General features: G+C 34.7%; 6 protein-coding genes across 6 annotated transcripts; 5 read left to right on the forward strand and 1 right to left on the reverse strand.

Annotated features, from left to right (window-relative positions):
- Window positions 1-880: 880 nt before the first annotated feature.
- LOC132912082 (odorant receptor 13a-like) lies at window positions 881-4,111 on the forward strand. The gene is made up of 8 exons (XM_060969189.1): window positions 881-905; window positions 972-1,198; window positions 1,368-1,468; window positions 1,532-1,620; window positions 1,736-1,842; window positions 2,021-2,329; window positions 2,562-2,837; window positions 4,032-4,111. The coding sequence occupies exons 1-8, from the start codon at window positions 881-883 to the stop codon at window positions 4,092-4,094; spliced, it is 1,197 nt and encodes a 398-aa protein (XP_060825172.1). The 3' UTR covers window positions 4,095-4,111.
- A 2,486-nt stretch (window positions 4,112-6,597) lies between these two features.
- On the forward strand, window positions 6,598-7,611 carry LOC132912083 (odorant receptor Or2-like). Its single transcript, XM_060969190.1, has 3 exons — window positions 6,598-6,657; window positions 6,739-7,098; window positions 7,276-7,611. The coding sequence occupies exons 1-3, from the start codon at window positions 6,598-6,600 to the stop codon at window positions 7,576-7,578; spliced, it is 723 nt and encodes a 240-aa protein (XP_060825173.1). The 3' UTR covers window positions 7,579-7,611.
- A 1,222-nt stretch (window positions 7,612-8,833) lies between these two features.
- Window positions 8,834-11,823, forward strand: LOC132912010 (odorant receptor 13a-like). Its single transcript, XM_060969092.1, has 6 exons — window positions 8,834-9,425; window positions 9,723-9,975; window positions 10,084-10,184; window positions 10,472-10,804; window positions 11,033-11,308; window positions 11,474-11,823. Exons 1-6 carry the CDS (start codon window positions 9,231-9,233, stop codon window positions 11,537-11,539), a joined length of 1,224 nt encoding a protein of 407 aa, XP_060825075.1. The 5' UTR covers window positions 8,834-9,230; the 3' UTR covers window positions 11,540-11,823.
- Window positions 11,824-11,894: 71 nt separating this feature from the next.
- On the forward strand, window positions 11,895-14,592 carry LOC132912013 (odorant receptor 13a-like). The gene is made up of 6 exons (XM_060969095.1): window positions 11,895-12,513; window positions 12,763-13,015; window positions 13,194-13,297; window positions 13,373-13,714; window positions 13,924-14,199; window positions 14,390-14,592. Exons 1-6 carry the CDS (start codon window positions 12,319-12,321, stop codon window positions 14,444-14,446), a joined length of 1,227 nt encoding a protein of 408 aa, XP_060825078.1. The 5' UTR covers window positions 11,895-12,318; the 3' UTR covers window positions 14,447-14,592.
- A 1,256-nt stretch (window positions 14,593-15,848) lies between these two features.
- On the forward strand, window positions 15,849-18,188 carry LOC132912007 (odorant receptor 13a-like). Its single transcript, XM_060969088.1, has 6 exons — window positions 15,849-16,525; window positions 16,584-16,836; window positions 16,913-17,016; window positions 17,102-17,428; window positions 17,561-17,836; window positions 17,904-18,188. The coding sequence occupies exons 1-6, from the start codon at window positions 16,331-16,333 to the stop codon at window positions 17,967-17,969; spliced, it is 1,221 nt and encodes a 406-aa protein (XP_060825071.1). The 5' UTR covers window positions 15,849-16,330; the 3' UTR covers window positions 17,970-18,188.
- Window positions 18,189-18,884: 696 nt separating this feature from the next.
- On the reverse strand, window positions 18,885-21,811 carry LOC132912008 (myosin regulatory light chain 2). Its single transcript, XM_060969089.1, has 5 exons — window positions 21,652-21,811; window positions 20,143-20,376; window positions 19,715-19,898; window positions 19,548-19,620; window positions 18,885-19,358 (listed from the first exon to the last, which is right to left on the reverse strand). The coding sequence occupies exons 1-5, from the start codon at window positions 21,652-21,654 to the stop codon at window positions 19,205-19,207; spliced, it is 648 nt and encodes a 215-aa protein (XP_060825072.1). The 5' UTR covers window positions 21,655-21,811; the 3' UTR covers window positions 18,885-19,204.
- Window positions 21,812-23,024: the final 1,213 nt, after the last annotated feature.

Raw genomic sequence — 23,024 nt, forward strand, 5'->3', positions numbered from 1 at the left:
TTAATATATCAGTCAATCATTGACAACATACGAGCTTTTTTTAATAATTATAGTAAATCTTAAATTAATTCGCTATCATAATGGTGAATTTCATTCGCTACTCTAACAATCACAGTCGTTTCATTTTTCCGTATAAAATATCAGTAAATATCATTTATTGCTATTTCTATTATTTTGAGTCATATATATTGGATCATATATTTGGTAGATTATATATAGATTAGTCTTGAATAGTTTATGACAGTATAATTTACATATCGTTGCCAGCAAATAGTGAAATATATTTTCATGCTACAAAATGTATATACTAATACGTAGAAAATGCACGTACCTTTGCTGTACTCATAAATTAAATTGTATATATCTTTAATTAACACAGTCGAAACGTCGATCGAGTCGATTCTAATTCCAAAAAAATATTTTGAATAATCGGTCATCTGTCCTCCTTCGAGTAAGTTCTTCGTTCGATACAAAGAACAGATCCTATGCATTGTAATATACATATTATTACATTATTATTATATACAAAGCAAGTTGCAAAATGCACATGTGTATCATACGCAATAAAAGTACGTAACACTAAAAAGTGAAAAATTATAACGAAGGTGCTTACGAAACAATCGACAAATAGTCTTCGTAAATTTCATTACTTTATTCGCAAATAGCGATAAAAGAATGTTAGGTGTGTTCTTCGAACGTTCCCGGACAAGAAAATTATCGATGTACCGCGTATGCGTTATCGTTTCCCCGAATACCTCCATCCCTTTGAAATCCTGCATAATTTATCAATCCGATGCTTCTTCCCCTTTCCGTTTTACACCACAAGAGAGCAATTATAGTGACGTTTAAAATAACCAGTTGTCCACGAAACATAGCGGACATGAAAAACGAACGGAATAATCGAGGTAAGTATGGAGACTCGGGTATGGTTAATAAAAAACCTAAAGATTCTCTTGTAAAGCTTCTCTTAGAGCTTGGGGCACACTACCGTTCAAGACTCGAAATGAGCCCGAAGAGAGACAGAGATCTTTCGATCACCGTCGTGTCCTTCTATATGAAAATCGTTGGCTTTTGGCCGGTGAATAATCATGTCGAACAACGTTGGAGGAACTTTGCTACGATTTATACGATTTTCGCGATTCTCATCGCCATCGTGGTCGAAACGAGGGATCTGTTCTTCACTTGGGGAGATTTTAGCGTAAGTGAAAAATTCAATTTTCTTATAGCAACATGGAGAATAATTTTTCGAATTAACAATTTTACCGATTTGAACACTGTTCGAAAGATCTATCGGATCAAAGCAGCTTTTGCTCTCGCGGTAGTTTGGAAAATATCCATCGTGTACGTGTACTGTTATTTGATTATAGGGTACTGTATACATCATGTGCAACCTCGTAACTATTATTCTAGTTTTGTTCAAAATTTTGGTTTGTTTTGTATACAAAACGGAGTTGCTTAGTTTGATACGGTACGCGAAAACGAATTTTTGGCATTCGAATTACGATTCACACGAACGAATGATTGTGGATAGGTGTAAACGTACTTGTACGGTTCTCGTTTGCGTCTTCACTTTCTTCGCTCAAGGAACAGTTATCTCTTACATGATAGGACCAATTCAAGGTGAGACATTTATATAATCATCGATAAACAAACAACGATATATGTTGTTAACTAGCTTGCCTCGATTAAACGAAATTAATTAAACTAGCTTTGTCAACGTATTTATATTATTCAGCAAATATTGGAAGAAACGAAACAAATCGGATACTTCCATTCAACGTATGGTTGAACGCACCAATAATCTACATGACACCATACTTCGAGATCGAGTTTATCATACAGGTACTAAGAATTTGTTAGTTGCTAAAAACAATTAAAAGAACAAACGTTTTAATTCGCCAAGACTATATTTATCAAAGTTAATTTCAAATATGTATATTCCAAAGTCGCGATACATAAATTGAATAAAATCACGTATACGCGTATGATAAAAATAAAATTACATCTTGCGTTTCTACAGATTTTGTGCCTGTATCATGTTGGCGTATCCTATCTTTGTTTCGACAATATTTTATGCATTATAAATCTACATACTGCTGGACAGTTTCGTATCTTACAATACAGACTTGAAAATATGTGCGGTGTAAATAACAACGGAAAATTGTCGCACAGCATATGTAAATATATGAAACTTAAAACTTACATTCAGCAACATCAAATGCTCATCGAATATTGTAAAAAACTCGAGCAAGTGTTTAATTTGATCGTGCTTGGACAAGTGTCGCTGTTCAGCTTATTAATGTGCCTCGATGGATATTTAGTGTTTACGGTATGCATAGTAGTACCTATATTTAAAAAAAACTGTTCCGTAAAAATAGAAATTTAATGTTGGAAGAATTCTACTCTGGTTCGTAGTAGTAATAATTTTTGATATCGCGACATAGCAACAATTCCGTTTCTTCTTTATTTTTCGTCAAGTTGCAAAAAATTCTCGTAGAAGAAAGTAATATGTTTTTAATTCGTTACGGCGGTTTAGGCTACAACAATGCAACTTTTTACAGGAAGACGCTCCTCTTACGAGACGCCTTATTTTCCTATTTCATATAACGGGTTGCATGTGTCAACTGCTGATGTTCACCTATAGTTGCGATTGTCTGATACGAGACAGTACGAACGTAGCTAATGCCGCCTACAAAAGCTTATGGTCGTTTCTGCCGATGGACAAATATGGGAAAATATTACGAAGAGACTTGATGTTGATTATCATGAGATCTAACATACCGTGTTGTCTGACCGCCAGTGGATTCTTCGTCGTATCACTGGAAACGTATACCGGAGTAAGTACGTCTACTCGCTGTAACTACACTAGTTCAACCATGCGTAGAACGGACTTTGTTTCTTCGCGCAAACTGAAATAAATAAATACCGCTACTAATTTAATCCTTTCGTCCAATCCGATATAATTATACTAATTCTTACACTTCCTAGCGAATATTTGTTTTATTTTCACGATATTCGCTCGTTATAACGTTATACTTATATCGATTTCTTTATTGTCGTTTTAATATCGTTTCGTTGAAAATTTTGAGCGATGCAGTGTTACGTTTTACTTCATTGAAATAGTAGAGGAGATGGTACTTACGTTTGCCTAAAAAATCCAATATGTGAAACTTTGGCCCCTTATAATCGATATGACCGTATTTAATGGAATATCCTTAGTAAATTCATTGTTGCTCTTATTGTATGTAAGATACTATTACTTGCAAAAATTACAAATATAGTACTCATTCTTATATCCAGCGCACTCGTTGTGGATTCATAATTCACACGACCGACATCGAACTTGCATCTCACCATTATGATCATCCGAATTCTTGCGAGAAGGAAACTTGTCGGTCGTTACGCTTTCATTTGTTTCAAAAGAGTAGAATTACCCAAAGAGACTGACGCGTGTGAATGAGATGAGATTTCCTTCGCAATCAACCTACGGCATATATTATCCTTATATGCAGTAGAGAAAAATATAATGGTATCGTACCCCATAGAATACAAAGAGTGCAGCGTTCCATACCCATGCTACGTGCCAAACGACGTTATTTTCTACCCGTATTTATAAGTAATAACTAAAAAGTTTCATAAAAATTATTGTTAGCGTGATATAAATTTGCTTTCAAAGTACATTGACTATATCGATCACATCATTGCACAATACATGATACCTGAATATCATTGTAAGATTACAAGTTATTGTCAGCTTTCCTTCTCCTCTCCTCGACATTTCCTACGTACGCAGAACATATTTTCCAACATTTACAACTGGAATATGACGCGTCATAAATTATTAACCAAGGAATTAGTAAGTAACGGTTGTTTTATAATCGTTCTTATTTCCCTAACAAACATTTTTTTAAGTACTTGTAAAATAACTTTATCTTAACAAACACAATGCCTATTATTATATCAGATACTATTTAACGACTTATAAAATCACGATGAAAATTTAATCTATTGTGTTCCTTTGCTGTTTACAGATTCTAAGTACCGCGGCATCGTACTTTACGTTGTTGAGAAATCATGCAAGCGATACGCCTTAAATGCGAGTACCACCAACATTTTCGAATAAAATTCCAAGAAATTTAAATGTTCAAAAGCATTTAGGTATTTATTTACTTGATATTACACAGAAATATCAGTTGCTTTGCTTAACCTGCACTCGTAGACTGTGTTTTCAGGAAACGCAGTTACTCCGATCAATATTCGGACATCCTTCGAAACAGAATAACTTTTTTAAAATTGTGCCAAACGATTTGAAATTTTTTTTTCTTTTTCTTTAAGTTAGATGGATTGATTCACTGGACGGCGCGCGCAAAAATTTGGAAAAATTTGTGATTGGTCGAAAATAATAAAGGTCGCTTTTTACTAATTTCTTACGCAAGAAAATAATAAACGCAGTCGCGTTTACAGCACGTTCTGTAGATTCGGAAATGCCGAGCTCGCGTGGTCTTGCTTCGAAAACAAAGCGTCCGTGGAGCTTTTCGGTGCATCAAAAAGGACCTGCCCCAAATGACATGGAAGACGACCGTACAATTATCGAGAGGTTCTTTTTCAGCAATTACAATATTATCGAAGAATTCCTTATATATAATAGACATAAATCTTCGAAATACGTTGTTCAAATTTTCATCGATTCAAACTTTCAGAACCAGATAAAAATGTTGTAAAAAGCCATCTCACCTTTTTCTTCGTGATTCGAATTAATATCGCGAGTTTCCCAAAAACTTTTTGCTTCTAGCTTCTCAAAAAATATCAAACCGTCTGATCCGTTCTTTGAAGAGTTACGCTATTTTAAGATGTGTCCGAATATTAATGGGAGCAACCGTATATTTTTCTTCGTTCTTCGTTTATCTCGTTTATTCGATTCTTCGTTCGTGTTAAGATGTAGTTGCTTTAAACAAAACTTAAGCCTTTCTTATCAAAAATATCAATGACAATCGATTTTACATTTACATTTTAACCGGAACAACTTAATCGCGTTATCTATTTTACTACAACTACGATACTATTCTATACATTTTGATAATAAATAACAGACTACTTCTCTGGAATATAGAAATATAGCAATAAACGGAAGGACTTTATAAATACTTTTATTTAATACGATAATACGATTGATATTACCTCTAGCATTCTCTATTTCATTTCATAAATATGTCTTCGCGTAAATTCACCTTCCGCGACTATTAATTTGTAGCATAATTGTTATTAAAACGAGTCACACTAAGAATATATAATTAATTGAAAAAAATAAAAAAAGGAAAGTACTTGCCAATTGATTCTGCTGATGAAGGAAAACGTGCGTTATAAGCTTCAAGACACTGTCATATATCATTCATAATTAACATAACTAAATCACTAAAACACAAATAAGCATAAAAATGACGAGTTCTTGTGCTTAAAAGCAAATTCGAAGGGTGGAACACGATTACACAACGTTCTTCAAAAATTTCCATGAAATGAATCACCTAAACAGTCGCACGTGTATTGTTATACACGTTATCCTCGCGTCTGAACATTCGGCATCTCCGTGGAATAATATACAATTTATCGATCCGACGCTGCTTTTCCTTTTCACACGATGGAACAGCAATTGCAATGACGTTCGGAATAACCAGTTGTCCACGAAGTATAATATGCAAAACGAGCCAGACAATCAAGACAAAAGCGATCAAGGGATCAAAGTAATATCGTATCACTGTATCAGTCGCTATAGATATCGATGATAAGCAAATTAGAGGCTTTCGATAGAATCGAAGAACGAGTACTCCATCGTCGAAGATTCAGGATGAGCTCGGAGGAAGTCAAAGATCTGTCTATCACCGTGACAAGTTTCTACATGAAATTCGTTGGTTTTTGGCTGGCGAATAATTATGTCGATAAACGTTGGAGGAAAATCGCCATATCGAATACGGTATTTTTTATCTTCGTTGCCATCACGATCGAGTCGAGGGATTTGTACTTTGCTTGGGGAAATTTTGAAGTGAGTAACGAAACGAATATAGACCGAAGCAAATTTTCAACTAGCGATACCGTGAAACGATGGCTTCTAAGTTTGATCGCCGAATACTTTTATTACAGGATACTATTTACACCGCGTGCAACGTTGTAACTATCGTTTTAGTTCTACTCAAGACCTTTGTCATATTTATACATAACGACGAACTGCTTTATTTGATTAATTACGCGAAAATAAACTTTTGGCACTCGAATTACGACTCCCACGAGCAAATGATCATAAATACCTCTAAACGCATTTGTACTTTTCTGGTTTGCTCCTTCGCCTTTTTTGCTCAGGGGACGGTCGTCAGCTTCGTACTAAGACCTATTTTGGGTGAGACATTTACGTAATCGATCTGCGAAAAATATGAAAATTTTTCAATACGAATTAAAACGCTGACGCGAAACATACACTTAAGAAATTATTTTGTCGATATTGTTATTGTATCAAATTGGAATTATAACAACTAACAAAGAGACGTGTCGATATGTTTTTCAGTAAACTATGGTAAGAATGAATCAGACAGAATACATCCGTTTAATATGTGGCTCGACGATTCGTTAATGTTGTCACCGTATTTTGAAATAATCTTCGTAATACAGGTAAAAAAATATTATTCGTATAAGATCATTGTAAAAAATACGATATTTTGGATCGTTTAATCATTATGCTCGTTTTTACAGATTTTTAGCGCGTTCCTGGTTGGTACGTGCTACCATTGCTTCGACAATCTTTTATTCGTTATAAATCTGCACATTGCCAGTCAATTTCGTATTTTGCAATACAGATTTTCAAATATATGCGATATAAATGACCGCGAACGTTATACAACTTTGGAAAGATCGTCGTACACCATAGATAAATACGCAACGTTTAAAACTTACGTCAAACAACATCAAATGCTCATTGAATATTGTACTAAACTCGAGAATGTGTTCAGTGTAATAGCACTCGTGCAGGTGATACTCTTCAGCTTATTAATTTGTCTCGATGGATATTTGATACTTATGGTTAGTAGCAATCGCGTTGCATCGTCGTATTCCATTCACTTTTATTAGATTTTTTATATTAATTTCGTTCCTTCTACTGCAACATAACATATGATAATTATCTTTTTATTTCTTAAAAAATTAAACAAAATTCTTACGAAAAGAAGAGAAATTATACTAATAATAGCTTTCTCTTTATTCGTTGTTTTAATTTAATTATCTCTTCTGCAGGAAGAGATTGCTCGAATAAAACGTCTTACTTTCATATTTCATGTAATGGGTTGTATGTGTCAATTATTAATGTTCACGTACAGTTGTAATTGCTTGATAGAAGACAGCGAATATGTGATGAACGCCATTTACACGAGTTCATGGTCGCTCCTGCCAATGGACAAATATGGAAAAATGTTACGCAAAGATTTGATGTTCGTCATGATGAGATCCAGAGCACCCTGTTGCTTGACTGCCTGTGGATTCTTCGCTGTATCGCTGGAAACATATACAGGAGTAAGCAATATTGTGTACGTCTTATAGCTATCGATTTAGTCCTTTTGTCGTGGAAACCTCGAAAGGAAAACGTTACTCGTCTAGATATATCGTTAGAGTATCCTATAAACATTTAGGTGCTTTGTTTCATTAACAACGATGTAACATACACGAATAGAAATTACTCTATATTAGAGAAAACACATATGTATATGCTGGTTTTGAAAGAAATCAATTAATTTCTGTTGTACAACAATTAAACTAATACATTTCGAAAATGGTGTGACGAATGAAATGTAAATTCCCAAATCTGATATAATAATATCGATTGTTATGCTTTCTACCGAATAATTTTATTTCCAGGAAATTTCTCTCCTCGAGATAGTTACGATGTTCGACAAAATTAACGTTACTTGTTCCCCTTATAGATTTTGAGCATCGCGGTATCATGCTTTCCCTTATTGAGACGTTACGAAAAGGAACCGTTGCAGTTTGTGCATATTGCAAATCAATTTCTCAAAAACGATACAAAAAAATTAATTTACTGAAGTAAAGACGGGAGTATCTACGGTGGCCTTTTATTCTTCCAAATAAATCGCGTTGTCTCTAAAGTAAGTAAACTTTTAAAACAACGATTAATCACAAACCCTACAGTAGTTCTCTGTAAGATATCAATTATTTCTATATATGCAGAACAAGAATATGGGATATGCTGCAGTGTATATTCGAGGGAATAGTCCGCATACATGTATAAATTATTTAATGACGAGGTTCGTAAATAACAATTGATTTTTTCACATGAAAATACAATTATTATTATATCAGATTTTATTAAAAAGATACAACAATATCTTAATAGTTCCTTTGTTTTTACAGATTCTGAGTTCCGCGGTGTCATACTTTACGTTATTGAGAAATCACGCGGGCGATACATAACTACTGACGACAGTTTCCGATACATATAAAATGTATGCGGGAGAATTTAATTTCAGACAATAGTTACATATGTTTTTGTTAAAATAGAGAATGAAATTAAAAAGATATTTCATTACCAAATGAATCTAAGTATGTATTGTACAATGTACATTATTGTACATATCGTAGTTAATAACGTTTCGTGTTGTAATCGTCCGACATCGAGGTAAGGATTTTGCGTTACACACAAGACTTCACGCAACCTTACACACATATTACACAACCGTATAGCTCATAAGCAACGCAAAGGAAAAAACAATTTTTCATAATAACCACAGGTGCAATAACATGAAATAATTCCGATTCCCTTCCTTTTTTGTAACAAGAAAACAAAAAAACAAAGCATTTTCCATTTTACCACTAATTTCATAAAAAGCGAACGACGTCTAGTCCCGCATTATAATACCTCGCCTGCACCTTCAGCCCAGGAAGTAATGATCCATAATACGCGCCGACCCCCATAAATAATGCAACGGACGTCCATCGTCAATCAAATACACGATGAACCTGTTATTTTCTTTTTCGATCTCCGGTAAAAGATTGCGATCGTCCCTGCGTTTCGCGTCATTCGTAACACTCCCTTGACAAATAGATTAAAAGCAAAAACTAAGAAGAGAGAATAAACAAACAGCAAGAAATTAAGAACGCGAAGCAACTATTGTTACAGAGTTTCACATGATACGTAAGTGACAGTTTTACACGGTTGACGATCAAACTGAAGGAACATGCAAACGGAACAAGAGTTGGACATATCGATGAGATTGTCGACTTTCTTCTTAAGGCACATTGGCCTATGGATAGCTAATGATCCTGCAGATGAACGCCGGATGAAAATTATATTCACCTACACAATGTGGAATTTGATATTCGGCATGATCGTCTTGAGCAGAGATTTGTATTTTACTTGGTTCTACAATGGCGTGAGTATATTCGGTCGTTTCACATTTATTGTATAATCGATCGATCGACTCTACAGACAATGGCAATATTCGAAGAATTTAACGATGAGAATTCGTAGGGAAATAATATGCTAGAATAGAAGTTTAATCGATCAATATTTTAATCACTGATCCATAGTTAATATTTACTGTAAAATAATTATCATTTTTTACAGACTAATATTGTAATTCCATTTTCCTATAGATTAACTGCTTAATTATTTATTCGATCAACGATACTTTTTGCTATATCTTGTTACTTCGAATTATTAATTTCAGGATACGCTTTATGCTCTTGCCAATACTATGAGTTTGATACTGAGCTCAGTCAAGGTATGCGTTATAGTGATGCACAAAAAGGAATTTATGAATCTCGTCGTGTACATGAAACAACATTTTTTCGCTGTTAAATACGATCTTCACGAGAAAGAAATTTTGAATAATTGCAAAAAGATTTGCGCCCTTTTCATCTCTAGCGTTACCACCATTGGAATATGCGCTATACTATCTTATATAACCACGCCGTTTATTGGTAGGTTGAAATATGCAAGAACCAAAAACCTTTTTATTTAAAGTGTACACGATGTTTAAACCGTATAACGCATACGAAAGCAAAGAATCATTCGCACGTTTATTGCAGTACAAATTGGAAACAATGAATCTACAAGGGAACTTCCATTTAATATGTGGATAGGTCTTTTATCACAATCTCCTTACTATGAATTAATATTTTTTGCACAGGTATTTTAAATTTTCCCATTTTCCTAGTAACTAGTAATGTAATCATTTGTCTTTACATTTGTTACTTATTCGCTATATGATAAATTTTATTCGTACCGAAATAAATCTTTAACAGTTCGATATATTTACAACCAACCAAAAAAAAAAAAAATAGACAGCAATGGGATTCATCTCGTTACCACGATATAAATACGTATATTGAAATTGCCGAATATTCGTGATAAGCAGCGCTAAATTTCTACAATAATTTCTCGTATATAAAAGGAAATGATCTTTCTTTCTTGCAGATTATGAGTCTATCTTATATAGGAATCTGCTACTTTTGCTTCGATAATGTTTTCTGCGTCATGGCCATACACTTAGGCGGTCAATTTCGGATACTTCGATATAGATTTTCAGAACTGTGTAACATAAAATATCAAATAAGCGAGCAAGATAAAACGTCGATACCGACGGACTATGTAGACAGAACTTACGAGACATTTAGGAAGTACGTTCAACAACATCAAGCACTGATCAATTATTACAGTACGCTAGAAAACGTGTACACGGTGATTATACTTATACAGGTGCTGGTATTTAGCGTGTTAATTTGCCTGTTCGGTTATCAAGTGTTATTGGTTAGTATTTCACGCGTTTAAAACGCGTTCATTGTAAATGCTTGTACATAATTCAGAAATGAACTTTCACCGATTCATCTTTATTATCATTATTATAAAATATAAAAATAATCATAACCTACGTATATAGAAGAGTTCTATCGTACATAGAATTCTTCTTCACGCAGGAAAGAATTTCAATGTTCCGATAAAAGCATATTTCCTCTTTCAAATGTTACTTTTTCTTAGGCTAATACTAACTCTGCAAGACGTTCCATTTTCGTCTTCCTCCTAATCGGCGCGTTGTCCTTATTGTTTATGTTCACCTATAGCTGCGATGATGTAATAGAACACAGCGATAACGTTGCTATAGGAGCATATTCTGCGCTGTGGACGATTATGCCAATGAACAAACATGGGAAGATGCTTCGAAACGATTTGATATTGACAATAGAGCGCTCCAGGCGAGTCTGTTGTTTGACCGCAAATGGATTTTTTCCTGTGTCGCTGGAAACTTATACTAAGGTCGGTACAATACCTGTAAGAAACACGGTACGTTATGATCTTCCTCGATTACCCAACGTCGATCTTTTCTTCCCATTTTTTCTTTCAATCTTACGATTGGTAACGAAAACTATACGTGTGCGAAAACGATCCACGATGTTTAAAATGCATGTGTACGTTTTACAGATTTTGAGTACCGCAATGTCATATTTTACATTGTTAAGTAACAACGTAACCAAAAATGAAGCATAATTAATAACAAACGTTTCCAATTAATTCAGTGGACACGGAGCGCTTAGATTGTCTGGATGATTGTAGGAAATCGTACGTATAGGTTTTTTAAAAAAGAAGACAGAAATAAAGATTATCTTTTCATGTACAGAATCTCAGGCGTACAATTACTAAATACCTTGTAACGTGACCGTAAAATTTCATTCGTTTGCAAAGTATCCAAAAATACAAGAAAAATCATTTTTCGATTCATTTTATCACATCACAGACCAATCTATTACTAATGTAACTTCAACTCGCAAAAGAGTTATAGCGAAAGGAGAATAACTCTTTTGCTGTGCTCTCTTTTGCGAGATATAGCGAAAGGAGAATATTCTCCACCTTTCGACAAAGTCAAAGTAAATTGCAATTTTCTTAAATCGCACGCTATAATTTACCAAGCTATTGTTAAATTTTCCTTTTGTAAAGCGACGCGGCTGTACGTCGAACGGTTCTCGTAATCATGCATAACGCATCAGTCCAATCCATACATCGTTCGCCTCGTGTATCATCGATATCTTTTACTCCCTTTCTTCTTCTTCTCTTCCCTTCTATTTTTCTTTGTTCTATTATCACTCTACTAAATTATCGGCTATGGATGGTAATGAAATAAATATGAAGCGAACAATCGCTTAATAAAGACGCGACTAGATCAAAGCGATTGATCGTCTCCGATACATTGGAACAATCAATGTAGAGTGTGTACGAGTGCACGAGTTCAATATCCGAACGTACAATAGCAGCCGGTTATTAGGGATACGATGAGTTTTATCAAGACAGACGATATATCTGTCAGATTGACGTCGATTTTTATGAAGCTCGTAGGATTATGGATGGCGACCGAACGATCCGAGCAACGCATTAGGGATATTACGGTGGGTTACACGTTGGTCGCGATCATCTTCGCCATGTGGTTGCAGACCACGGACATGTATTACTCGTGGGGAGATTTTAGCGTAAGTGTATCGACAATAAATTAATATCATTTCTTTTATATAAATAAATTGTGTATCGCCGTAAGTACATTTAAATTGTACATTGTAGAATATAAATACAGTGTAGTCTGAAAACTCTCGTGATTACGTTACCGTAGTAAATGCATGCGTTATTTATCGTAGCGAACAAATATACTACACGCTAGAAATAATAGGCGTTTCTATCTTTAAGCGATCCTATTTCTAACACCTTACATCGACTTTTCATAGGCCTGTCTTTTCGATGCGTGCAATATATTGTCGTTAACGATGCCGTTTATCAAGATACTCGTTTTGCTTGCGCATAAAGAAGATTTTTTTCGTTTGATATTTTACCTGCAACGAAAATTTTTGCATGGAAATTACAACGATTACGAAAGAAAAATTGTAATCAGTTGTAAACGAAAATGTACATTCTTCGTTTGTTTCTTTACACTTTTCACTCTGGCCACTGTTGCCTCTTACATCATTAACCCACTTATCGGTAAGTCGACTAATCAAGACGGATAAAAATATAATCTAATTTGCAAATTCTTATTCTTATTAAAATACGAAGTGTCTGTACGTTTTTCCTCGTACAAAGTTATTGGAAATTTTACCGTTATTATGCGCGTATATGCATATGTATATTAAAAAACAAGTTACTTAAACATCTTTTTCAGCAAATATTGGAAGAAACGAGTCAGACAGGGTGCTTCCATTCAACATGTGGATTGACTTGCCAGTCACCGTAACACCATACTATGAAATAATATTCGTTCTACAGGTATTGCCATGTTATCGATATATTGTATTATCGTACGATCTTATTGAATGATATTACTTTGATCGAAACTCGTAGGTTTTATCTTTATATCATATTGGAATAAGTTACTTTTGTTTCGATAATTTCTTATGCATCATGAATTTACACGTGGCTGGTCAATTTCAAGTATTGCAGTATAGAATCGCAAACATGCCAGATTTAATGGACAAAGTGAAACAAAGTAGAGATAAAATATTAAATACGGGATCATCGTGCCTTGCGAATGAATGTTACAGCATTTTCAAAAAATATATACGGCAACATCAGGCGCTTATAGCGTATTGCGGGAAATTAGAGGAAGTATTCAGTTTGATTATTCTGGAGCAAGTATTGATGTTCAGCTTGTTAATTTGCCTCGATGGATATCAGGTGCTTATGGTTAGTATAGCGCGTTGATACGAACGACTAATTTTTATATGCATTTATATCTTTTAGAGAGAAGATTTCTACGATCAATACAAAAATCCGAGGTAATGAGTTTTGAATTTCTAATATTGTTACTGACTACAATACTTCGTACTATCAGCATCATTTACGGTTATCGTTATTACTTATGTTTACGAATGTATTATAATATCTTTTTACAGGCAGACGCATCTACCTCGATACGCGTGATTTTCATTTGTCATACAATGGCATGCCTATGCCAATTGTTGATGTTCACTTACAGCTGTGACTGTATCATACGAGAAAGTGCGAGCATAGCCACCGCAGCGTACGAAGGACCTTGGCTGGTATTGCCAATGTCCACAAGCGGAAGAATGATGCGAAAAGATCTGACTCTGATTATCCTGCGATCGCACATACCTTGTTGCTTAACAGGCAAAGGTTTCTTCGTCGTATCTCTAGAAACATACACTAGCGTAAGTAACGCTGTAAGGCTGAGAAGTTAAATAAAATTTAAAACTCAAATAAAAATCTATCGGTATACATATGGTTGCAACGACTACGCTTTAAAGATTAAAGCACGATCGAATTTCTTGAATACATCGCTTCATTTTCTATGAAAAATATCGTGAAACTAAAATCATTCGTGCGTTTCGTCTTTTGCAGGTGCTAAGTACAGCCGCATCATATTTTACACTGCTGAGACAGCGTGAGACTCTGTGACATACATTAATCGTGACAGTGTACATAGTGTAAATAGTGTCGTGCATAGCCTTGTATAGAGATCAGTGTTCGTCCTCGTAAATTATAAATTAAATTGATTGAAAAGGACTGGAATTCTGTAACAATAAAAATTAATCAAATATCAATATTACCTATCAGTTTCCACTAGATATGTTACGTGTACATGATCTGACCGTATCAAAATATATTAAATGTTTTTCTCGCACATGAAAAGAATACCTGTAGTTATATTGCGATATCTTACAGTTGCGTCACAATATAAAGAAAAAGAAAACGAAACAAGTTTTTAACTGAAAATTCATTTCATTTTAACAATATACCATTGTATTAAAGTGTACGCATTTCGAAATGTAAGTATGCATATGAAATTTGTTAAGACAATGCATACTGATATGATGATATGCATATTTTCGTTGCATTTCTGCAGGCTCTATGTTTGTATCATGAAGGCATACGTTATATGCCTGCATGTGGCTACCCAATTTCGTATATTACAGTACAGAATAATCAATACGACGACATTAGGAGACAAGGATAAACTCGGCCAAGATTCAAATCCGGATTCTTCCGATAAATTTCAGGAATTTATCTCGTTAATCGACAAAGTAATTGAATTCAACATTGATCGTATGACAAACAGAGATCACGGCACAAGTCGATCCGTTATCCCCATTTCCTTCGTTCTCAATTGGTACGCTTCTAATGTATCAAAAGACCACTAGCTCTTTCCCTATAGATCTTATTCCCTGCCTTCCTAAAAATTGGATGAAAATTACAACTACCTGGTCTTACATGCTACGTTTAACATGCAAAGTTTCCCTTTCCCAAAGCAGCACAGCTGTTGACAGTGGTTCGATTTCACAGAGGGTCTCTTAATCCAGGAATCATGCATAATTCATCGATCCTGTTCATGTACTGCGTATTATGTACTACGTATAATAGTATGCCAACGTTAACTATTAAATATATAAAACTAAAGGACATGTGAAGAAAACATAAAAACGTAGAAGTAAACGGGCGCGAACTTTTTAACAAAACGTTTTAAAGAAATAAGACAAATAAGTTGCTCGATAGATTTAAAAGGATAATAAAATATATTATAACGGCACATATATACGTATGTTGGTTCTTCGATAGGTAGACTTATATTATCTTTGACATTCGTAGGCAAACGCATCTAGCACGATACAGAGTAAAGAAGACATAAGGATACCTTTATAGAAGATCGTACAATACCAACCACTCTAAGTTCTTTTACTATTACGAAGCGAGTAAAAATATCGTAGAACAAAACAAATTATCCATTTCGTTCGTTACAGATTTTAAGTATCGCGGCATCGTACTTTACGTTGCTAAAACAGTGTATAGAAGGTAGTACAGCAATTCGTTGCTGTACATTACACGTAAATTCTCAATGAATAAATAAGAGTATCGATTATCTATTGACCCATATCTGTTTGTATACGCGTTCGTATCCCACAATTAGCAATAAAGATATTCACAGATTTTTCACTATCACTGAATTAACGAACTCTTTCAAAATCAAATCTTCTTTTCTTAAAACAACACACAAGACGTCAACGTTCTTCGACAGACTACATACATATATTAATCTTCTACTTCCCTGTCGCCACATCCAACTGCCACCCACCACTCAGCCCCACACGGTGAGTTTTAAATCATGCATAACTGGTTGATCGCATGCATTACGCAAAATATAAGGCGTACGAATGAGGATAGAGGACGATTGGAAGATCAAAGGCACGATATATCGATGCAATTGCTTTCGAAACTTTTCGATAATTAATAGACTGACTTCCCTATAAATTCCAAATCGGTGTGTCTGATCGTTTGAAATTCAATATGAGCTTGAAATATCATAAAGACGTTTCTTTCAGCGTAGCAGTTTTCTATCTAAAGATCGTCGGCTTGTGGTTAAGCACTAGCCTCGTTGAGAAATGGTTCAGAAATGCCTTAGTGACGTATACTGTTCTCGCAATTATCTTTAGTATGTGGATACAATTGAGGGGTCTTTATTTCTCTTGGGGAGATTTTAGCGTAAGTGTATCGAGAGTTTTACATAATGCTTGTAACTTTCGTAATTTTAACGTTTCAGGTCAGCACTTATATCGCGTGCAATAGTTTGGGACTATTCATGGATCTATTTAAATTGTTAATTATATTTATACATAAGAAAAAGTTTCTCTATTTAATCGTGTATATGCAGAAGAATTTCTGGCATTTCAACTACAATCAATATGAAAAATCGGTCCTAGCAGATGCGAAACGAATGTGCATCTACTTCGTCTGCGTCTTCTCGTTTCTCTCTCAATCTACTATCTTTAGTTACATCTTCAGACCACTAATATGTCAGTCTACCAATTTCCTGCTTTAAATGAGTTTGTTTCTAAGAAAAAAATTAATTCATCGACAATCTGATTTTAGCAAATATCGGGAAGAACGAGTCAGATAGGGTACCTATATTTCATATGTACTTGGACCTACCATTGAATGTCTCGCCATATTACGAAATGACGTACTTGATACAGGTAGAATATTGTTTCTATTTTACATAAAAATCTTTGCCGATTTCATGTATTTGTAAATAATATTGTAATTATTATGTGCGTACAGGCTTTGACTTTGTATCAGGTCGGCGTATGTTATCTTTGCGTCGACAATATATTTTGCATTATGTGCTTACACGTAGCTAGTCAGTTTCGCATATTACAATACAGAATGGCCAATGTGCTAAGCCTGAAAGACAAAGTTAAATTTGATCAAGATACAAATCTGGATTTTTCGGGTGAATTTTACGCCTTGTTTAGAAAATGCATTCAACAGCATCAAGCTCTCATTGGATTCTGTACCTCGCTCGAAGAGATATTTACAGTAATTATACTCGGACAAGTGTTAACGTTTAGCATATTGATTTGTTTCGTCGGATATCAAGCGCTTCTGGTTAGTATATTACAAATTCAGCGTTACTGGTTTTATGCTTCTCGTTTAAAACGAGACATTCCATTTGAACAAATTAAATATCTCGTCGTCGTTGCTGTAAAATTTACGCTCGTAATGCATCATGATGCACAGGTGAAGCTGTCACTTTCATGGCGCATTTCTCTCGTATCTTTCTTAACGACTAACATATGTCAGCTATGGATCTTCACGTACAGTTGTAATGCCCTAGCACAAGAAAGCATGAACACTGCTAATGCTGCGTACGCCGCACCATGGATATATTTACCAATGGACAAGTTTGGAAAAATGGCACGAAAGGATTTGCAACTCGTACTCATGAGGTCGAGACGAGCCTGTTATCTCACCGCCTGTGGCTTCTTTCCTATATCCCTGGAAACTTTCACCAAGGTATTTATTAACGATTCTCGTCGTTTTCTATATTAACTGACAACGGCATATTTTCTTCGTTTCGCAGATTATGAGCTCCGCAATGTCATATTTCACTATACTAAAACAGCGAACCGTGGATACGATAGAATAATTCCTCCAGTTTTCATTTTATACACGTACACGTTTAAGTAACGTTGAAAGCGAAAAATTTGTTCGTTTTGATTTAAAAACGTTATTATCGCAAATCTATGAAACCTTTAAAATATTAAGATAAATGGTTAGAAGAAATTTGATTATATAAAATACGTAAATTATAATGCGTCCACAGGATTTGTAACAAGATAGTAATAAAGTTAAATAGAAAGAACAAGCATGAGTAATTTTAATAAACCGCGGAAATTTTCGGATCACCGAAATTCTCCGTAATCTTGGAATTTTAAATTGAACAACAGTACCACAATAGATTATTCATTACGAATTATACAACGATAGATTCCATTCCTTCTATTCGATATAATCGTGAACGTGTTTATAAGTTAAATTTAGTTCGCTATATTTTGTCATCGGCACGTATGGAATTTGATACAGTGCCAAACTTAAAGCAAAAGAACATCGTACGAACAAAACCATTATCTTCTTTGAGATAAAAAAATTAATTTTAGACCAAATCACTACGTTGCACAGCTTACAATTTCATCTGGTGGAATTACAATATTTAGGCAATATTAAACAAAATTTACAATTTAATATGACATATTTTTATGTGCAAAGTTATGAATAATTACATCTTATTCAATATATGTTACTAATAAACATCATTTTATTCTTTGTACAAGTATACAAAATGCAAAGAACGCAATAATACTTGATATATAGATCTTAGAATTATTCTCTAATTCAATGAGTTATATAAAATCGCTTTTCGTTTAAAATCGTTTAAAATCTTTGAAAAACTTTGGAAGAAGAAGATTTATAATGTTTAACAAACAAACGATATTGCAAATTTCTATTATTTTTATCTATTCCTGCTGTTGATATTTGTGACGGATCAAAATTAGGAAGATCATTGTAAAGTTTTAAAATAATTTTATTATATGAACAATAATATGGAGAGTCAAAGCCTCGTCTTTCGGCAGAAGGGCTGTATCCACTTCCAAGAACCTAATCTGTCATTTCTCGCGATCTTTGCAACTTGCATCTTTAGAAGTATTTCCTTTGAAAAGCTACATCGTCAAGAAACAATGAAAAGTAAGTAATTCGTGTTCGCTTTTCAATCAAATTTCGTCACTTGGAAATGGATGAAGCAGACCTAACGCTAATACGGGACTTTGTTTTCAATGAACAGAGTTTTTAACAGACATTTTTAATGCTGAAGATCGCTTAAAGTTACTCCTCCTCTTCGTCTCCCGCGCCAGTTAACATTGCGATAAGGCTTTGCGTATCGATAAATCCCTTGTCATCAATGTACATATTATCATAAGCATCATTGACCTCCTTCGCGGTGAATTTGTCACCATATGTCATCAAAGCGTGCCTCAATCTATGACGGAAGGAAAACGAATAATTTTCATAATTTTAGAAAGCTGCTCAACTTCTTTTCCGAGATATTTCGATATATTTCGCGGGATCTTTTAATTTTCTACTCCTTTCTCTATCCTTTTTTTTTTTTTTTTTTTTTTTTTTTCGAGAAATGAATAATCTTACAATACCGATAACTCTTATCGCTTACCTTTCACCATCAATCTTTCCGTTTACGTCGAAGGTATTGAACGCAGCAACTACGGTTTCATCGTCGTCGGAACCTAAAATAGAAGAAATTGCGATTAATTTAATATACATATATAAACTGGCAACGAGGGACTAATCGTATGATCTGGTAAATTTATATGTTGATACCTGATCCCGACATGCGAGTTGCGAACAAGTTGAGTAACTGGGTAAAGTTGATAGGACCAGGGGCTTCACCTAGCATTTCGTCAAGTTCTTTATCGGTAACCAAACGACCGACATTGTCAAAAGTGGCACGAAGGTCGTTCTTTCCAATTACACCATCCTTATCGTGATCCATAAGCTGGAATGCCTGGTGGAACAAAATGAAATAATAATAATTGCAACTCGTACTCTTCAACGCTTTAATTTTCATTTTATTTATTCGAAAATGATTCGATCGACGTTACGTCCAACTTATTAAATAATACGTTTCATTTATCTTTATCATACAGCGAGATATCTCGTTTCCCTTCGTAGAAACTGCGGTAACTGATGCAGCAAGCATTTGATAATGGAGTTTCACTATATATCGTTGAAACGGCATTTGAACGTACCTCTTTAAATTCGGCAACTTGTTTCTGAGTAAACATAGAAAACACACTGGATCCAGTGCGTTTAGCTTTGCGGCTACCCCGACTACTTGCTCTAGTCGAACCAGATTCTTTAGGGGTACCGGTAGGAGTTGGTGGCTTTTCTTCCGCTGGTGCAGGTGCTGGTTCTGGTTCTGGTGCAGGAGCAGGCGCTGCCTCCTCCTTCTTTTTCGTCTTCTTCTTCTTCTCTTTATCCGCCTACAATAATCCGGCGTAATTTTTATTGAAACGAAACGAGAATATAAAAATGTAAAAATTTCAGTCAAACTTCCGCTTACTCTTCCGCACCGTTCAGCGTCTGTACAAGCGTAACTCGCGATTCCTCGAGTGTTAAAATACACGTTTTATCAAAAAATTAATATTTAATTATTATAAACGAAATGTTGAATTAAAATGTCGAATAAAAGCACTTAGTCTGCGATAAATCGTAGAAAAGTCCTTTTCGTCGTATTATTTTCGTAAAAACGAATGTTTCAATTTATTTAAAATATGAAACAAGCGAAAGAGTCGGTTTGGTAAAATATTTAACATAAATTACTCGCAAAGAACAGAAATCAAGTGGTAAATAAATAAAAATCTTGCCAATTATTATTTAATAATTAATCGACTGGAAATCATCGTAAAGCCGAAGGATACGCGGAAATAAAGAATTATCGTTATTACTATATTTAGCTGGCAGTAAGCTAGCTTGGATAACATCGAAGAAAATTCGGAGGGCGTTACTCATAAGAGTTAAAAATAGGATCCTTCTATCGCGTACGGTATCGTTGAAAAGAAGCCAGGACAAATATAGACCGTTTATCCCGTACAGCCTCTCGAATTACTATTTGGTTACGTAATTCTTTTATCTTTATTTTTACTTTTATAATATATCTAACAAGTACACGAAGGTGTACATGGAAATTAAATGAAATTCGTTAGTACAGATTTTTGCATAAACAAAATTCGATTAAACCTAAAGTCCATTAACTTAGATACACGATTAAATTCCAATTATTAAGAAATGCAAAAATTAAGAATCCGATTGGGAATTTCATAGATCAGAGGATCGCAAAGATTTATTAAAATCCAAAAGTACATGTAACAACTTGAACACACAGAATGGAAAGCAAATAATAAGGTCCAAGTACGGAATGGCTAACAGCCAAAAATCTAACGAAGATCACTGTTTACACTTCATTAACACAAATACGCGATGTTTGGTGCAAGTTCTGCACTTTGACGAATTTATTCACCAGGCGTACAATTTAGACACAATTTATTTAATTCATCGATCTCTCATCGAAATTTACCCTCGTACAACAGGTCAATCATGTTTCCACCACTAGTCACGTGTACGATATTCGGCATTCTGTTTCTTTCTATATATCCCACTGTATAGAAGAAATTCAACGAACAGAACTTTTCGCATATTTGCTGATCGCCTGAATCCGAAATCACGATGGTATCATGGTGTACTCGGCGCTTACTTACCATGGCTACAGTTGGTTTGTAAGAGGATGGTACGAGATGGTCACAACGAACCAACTGTCCGAATCATAGAAGTGAACTTGTCTAAGTAACTTTGGTGGATCTCCCCCACTACATGGCTGGTGCTTGAGCAGGGGTGCTTTGCCCGGGTATAACGCCAACGCCTATCTGACCATATTTAGTGCGAGCTGCCTCAAAATAGCAACCCTTTCGATGTTTCGACTAAAACAGTTTGCCGAGGATTGTACCGACGACCAACACCTTACAGCCCTTTTTCGCAGCTGAGATTTCCTTCTCAGACGAGAATGTGAGTCAAGGATCTTCGGAAAGTGATTATGACGGTGCCCCGGCCTTGCGCCTTCCGTAACCCTGATTAGCCATGCATACATCGAGCATCGAAGAAATCTTCTGTCACCATTTTTCCGGTCATCGATCGTACAAAAGCGATAGTACACTGCCCTGAGTCCATCGTCGCAAATCAAGATCAAATTATCGTAATTGTTTAAATTAATTTAACTCTTATTATCTATTCGATTATTACGTACGATACAACGCTTACGAAATATGATTTCTCATAAATTTCTAACTCGCGAACTAAAAATTGCGGCGTTAATATTTAAAAGTTTTGCTAAATATTTGCAAAATTTTGATATTCGCAGTTATATTTAACTCATATTATGCGCAATATAATAGCAAATATGTCTATCGTGTATCGATGAAGGTTGTAAAAATTGTGAGATGAAAATTGTCTAAGAATTACAATAATAAATGAAATACGATAGTAAGAGAAAATGTTTAAGGATTATCCATTTCAGAAGTAACGTGAATTTCCGGTTTGTGCACCGGGATGATCAACGCACGTGGTTACTAAAAATAACTGTCCGATATTTGAGATCAGAAAACATTAAGGTATACTGTATATTTCGGTATTCTCCTTTCTTATATACATATTACAGGAATTCAAATGGTTAACAAACCCTGTATCTTTGATATTTATCGAGTTTAGTTTATTTCAATTGTCGTGAAACTGAATTGTCATAAAGGAAATTAAGAACAATCGATATATGCTGTGCAAAAGATTATTTACGACTATCGTACTTTCGATAACAAAGTAGTACGATAGAATAAATTGTTAATTATTTATATGGCTCGACTTAATATTAGAGCCTGGCTTAAGATCGCTATAAGTGTCATACAACGAAGCTCGCTCGCTTCCGCCAAATTCAGTATTTAACGAAATATCGATAGCTTAAACCTAAAAATATTATTCAACTAATCGCATCTATTCCCAAACTCTATACTTTTATTTTGTAAAGATATCTACAATCTTTAGTTTGTAACATACCGATAGATGCTGATCGTATGATAAAACATTC

The sequence above is a fragment of the Bombus pascuorum genome, chromosome 11 (assembly GCF_905332965.1).
Source record: "Bombus pascuorum chromosome 11, iyBomPasc1.1, whole genome shotgun sequence".
NCBI classification, from domain to species: Eukaryota; Metazoa; Arthropoda; class Insecta; order Hymenoptera; family Apidae; genus Bombus; species Bombus pascuorum.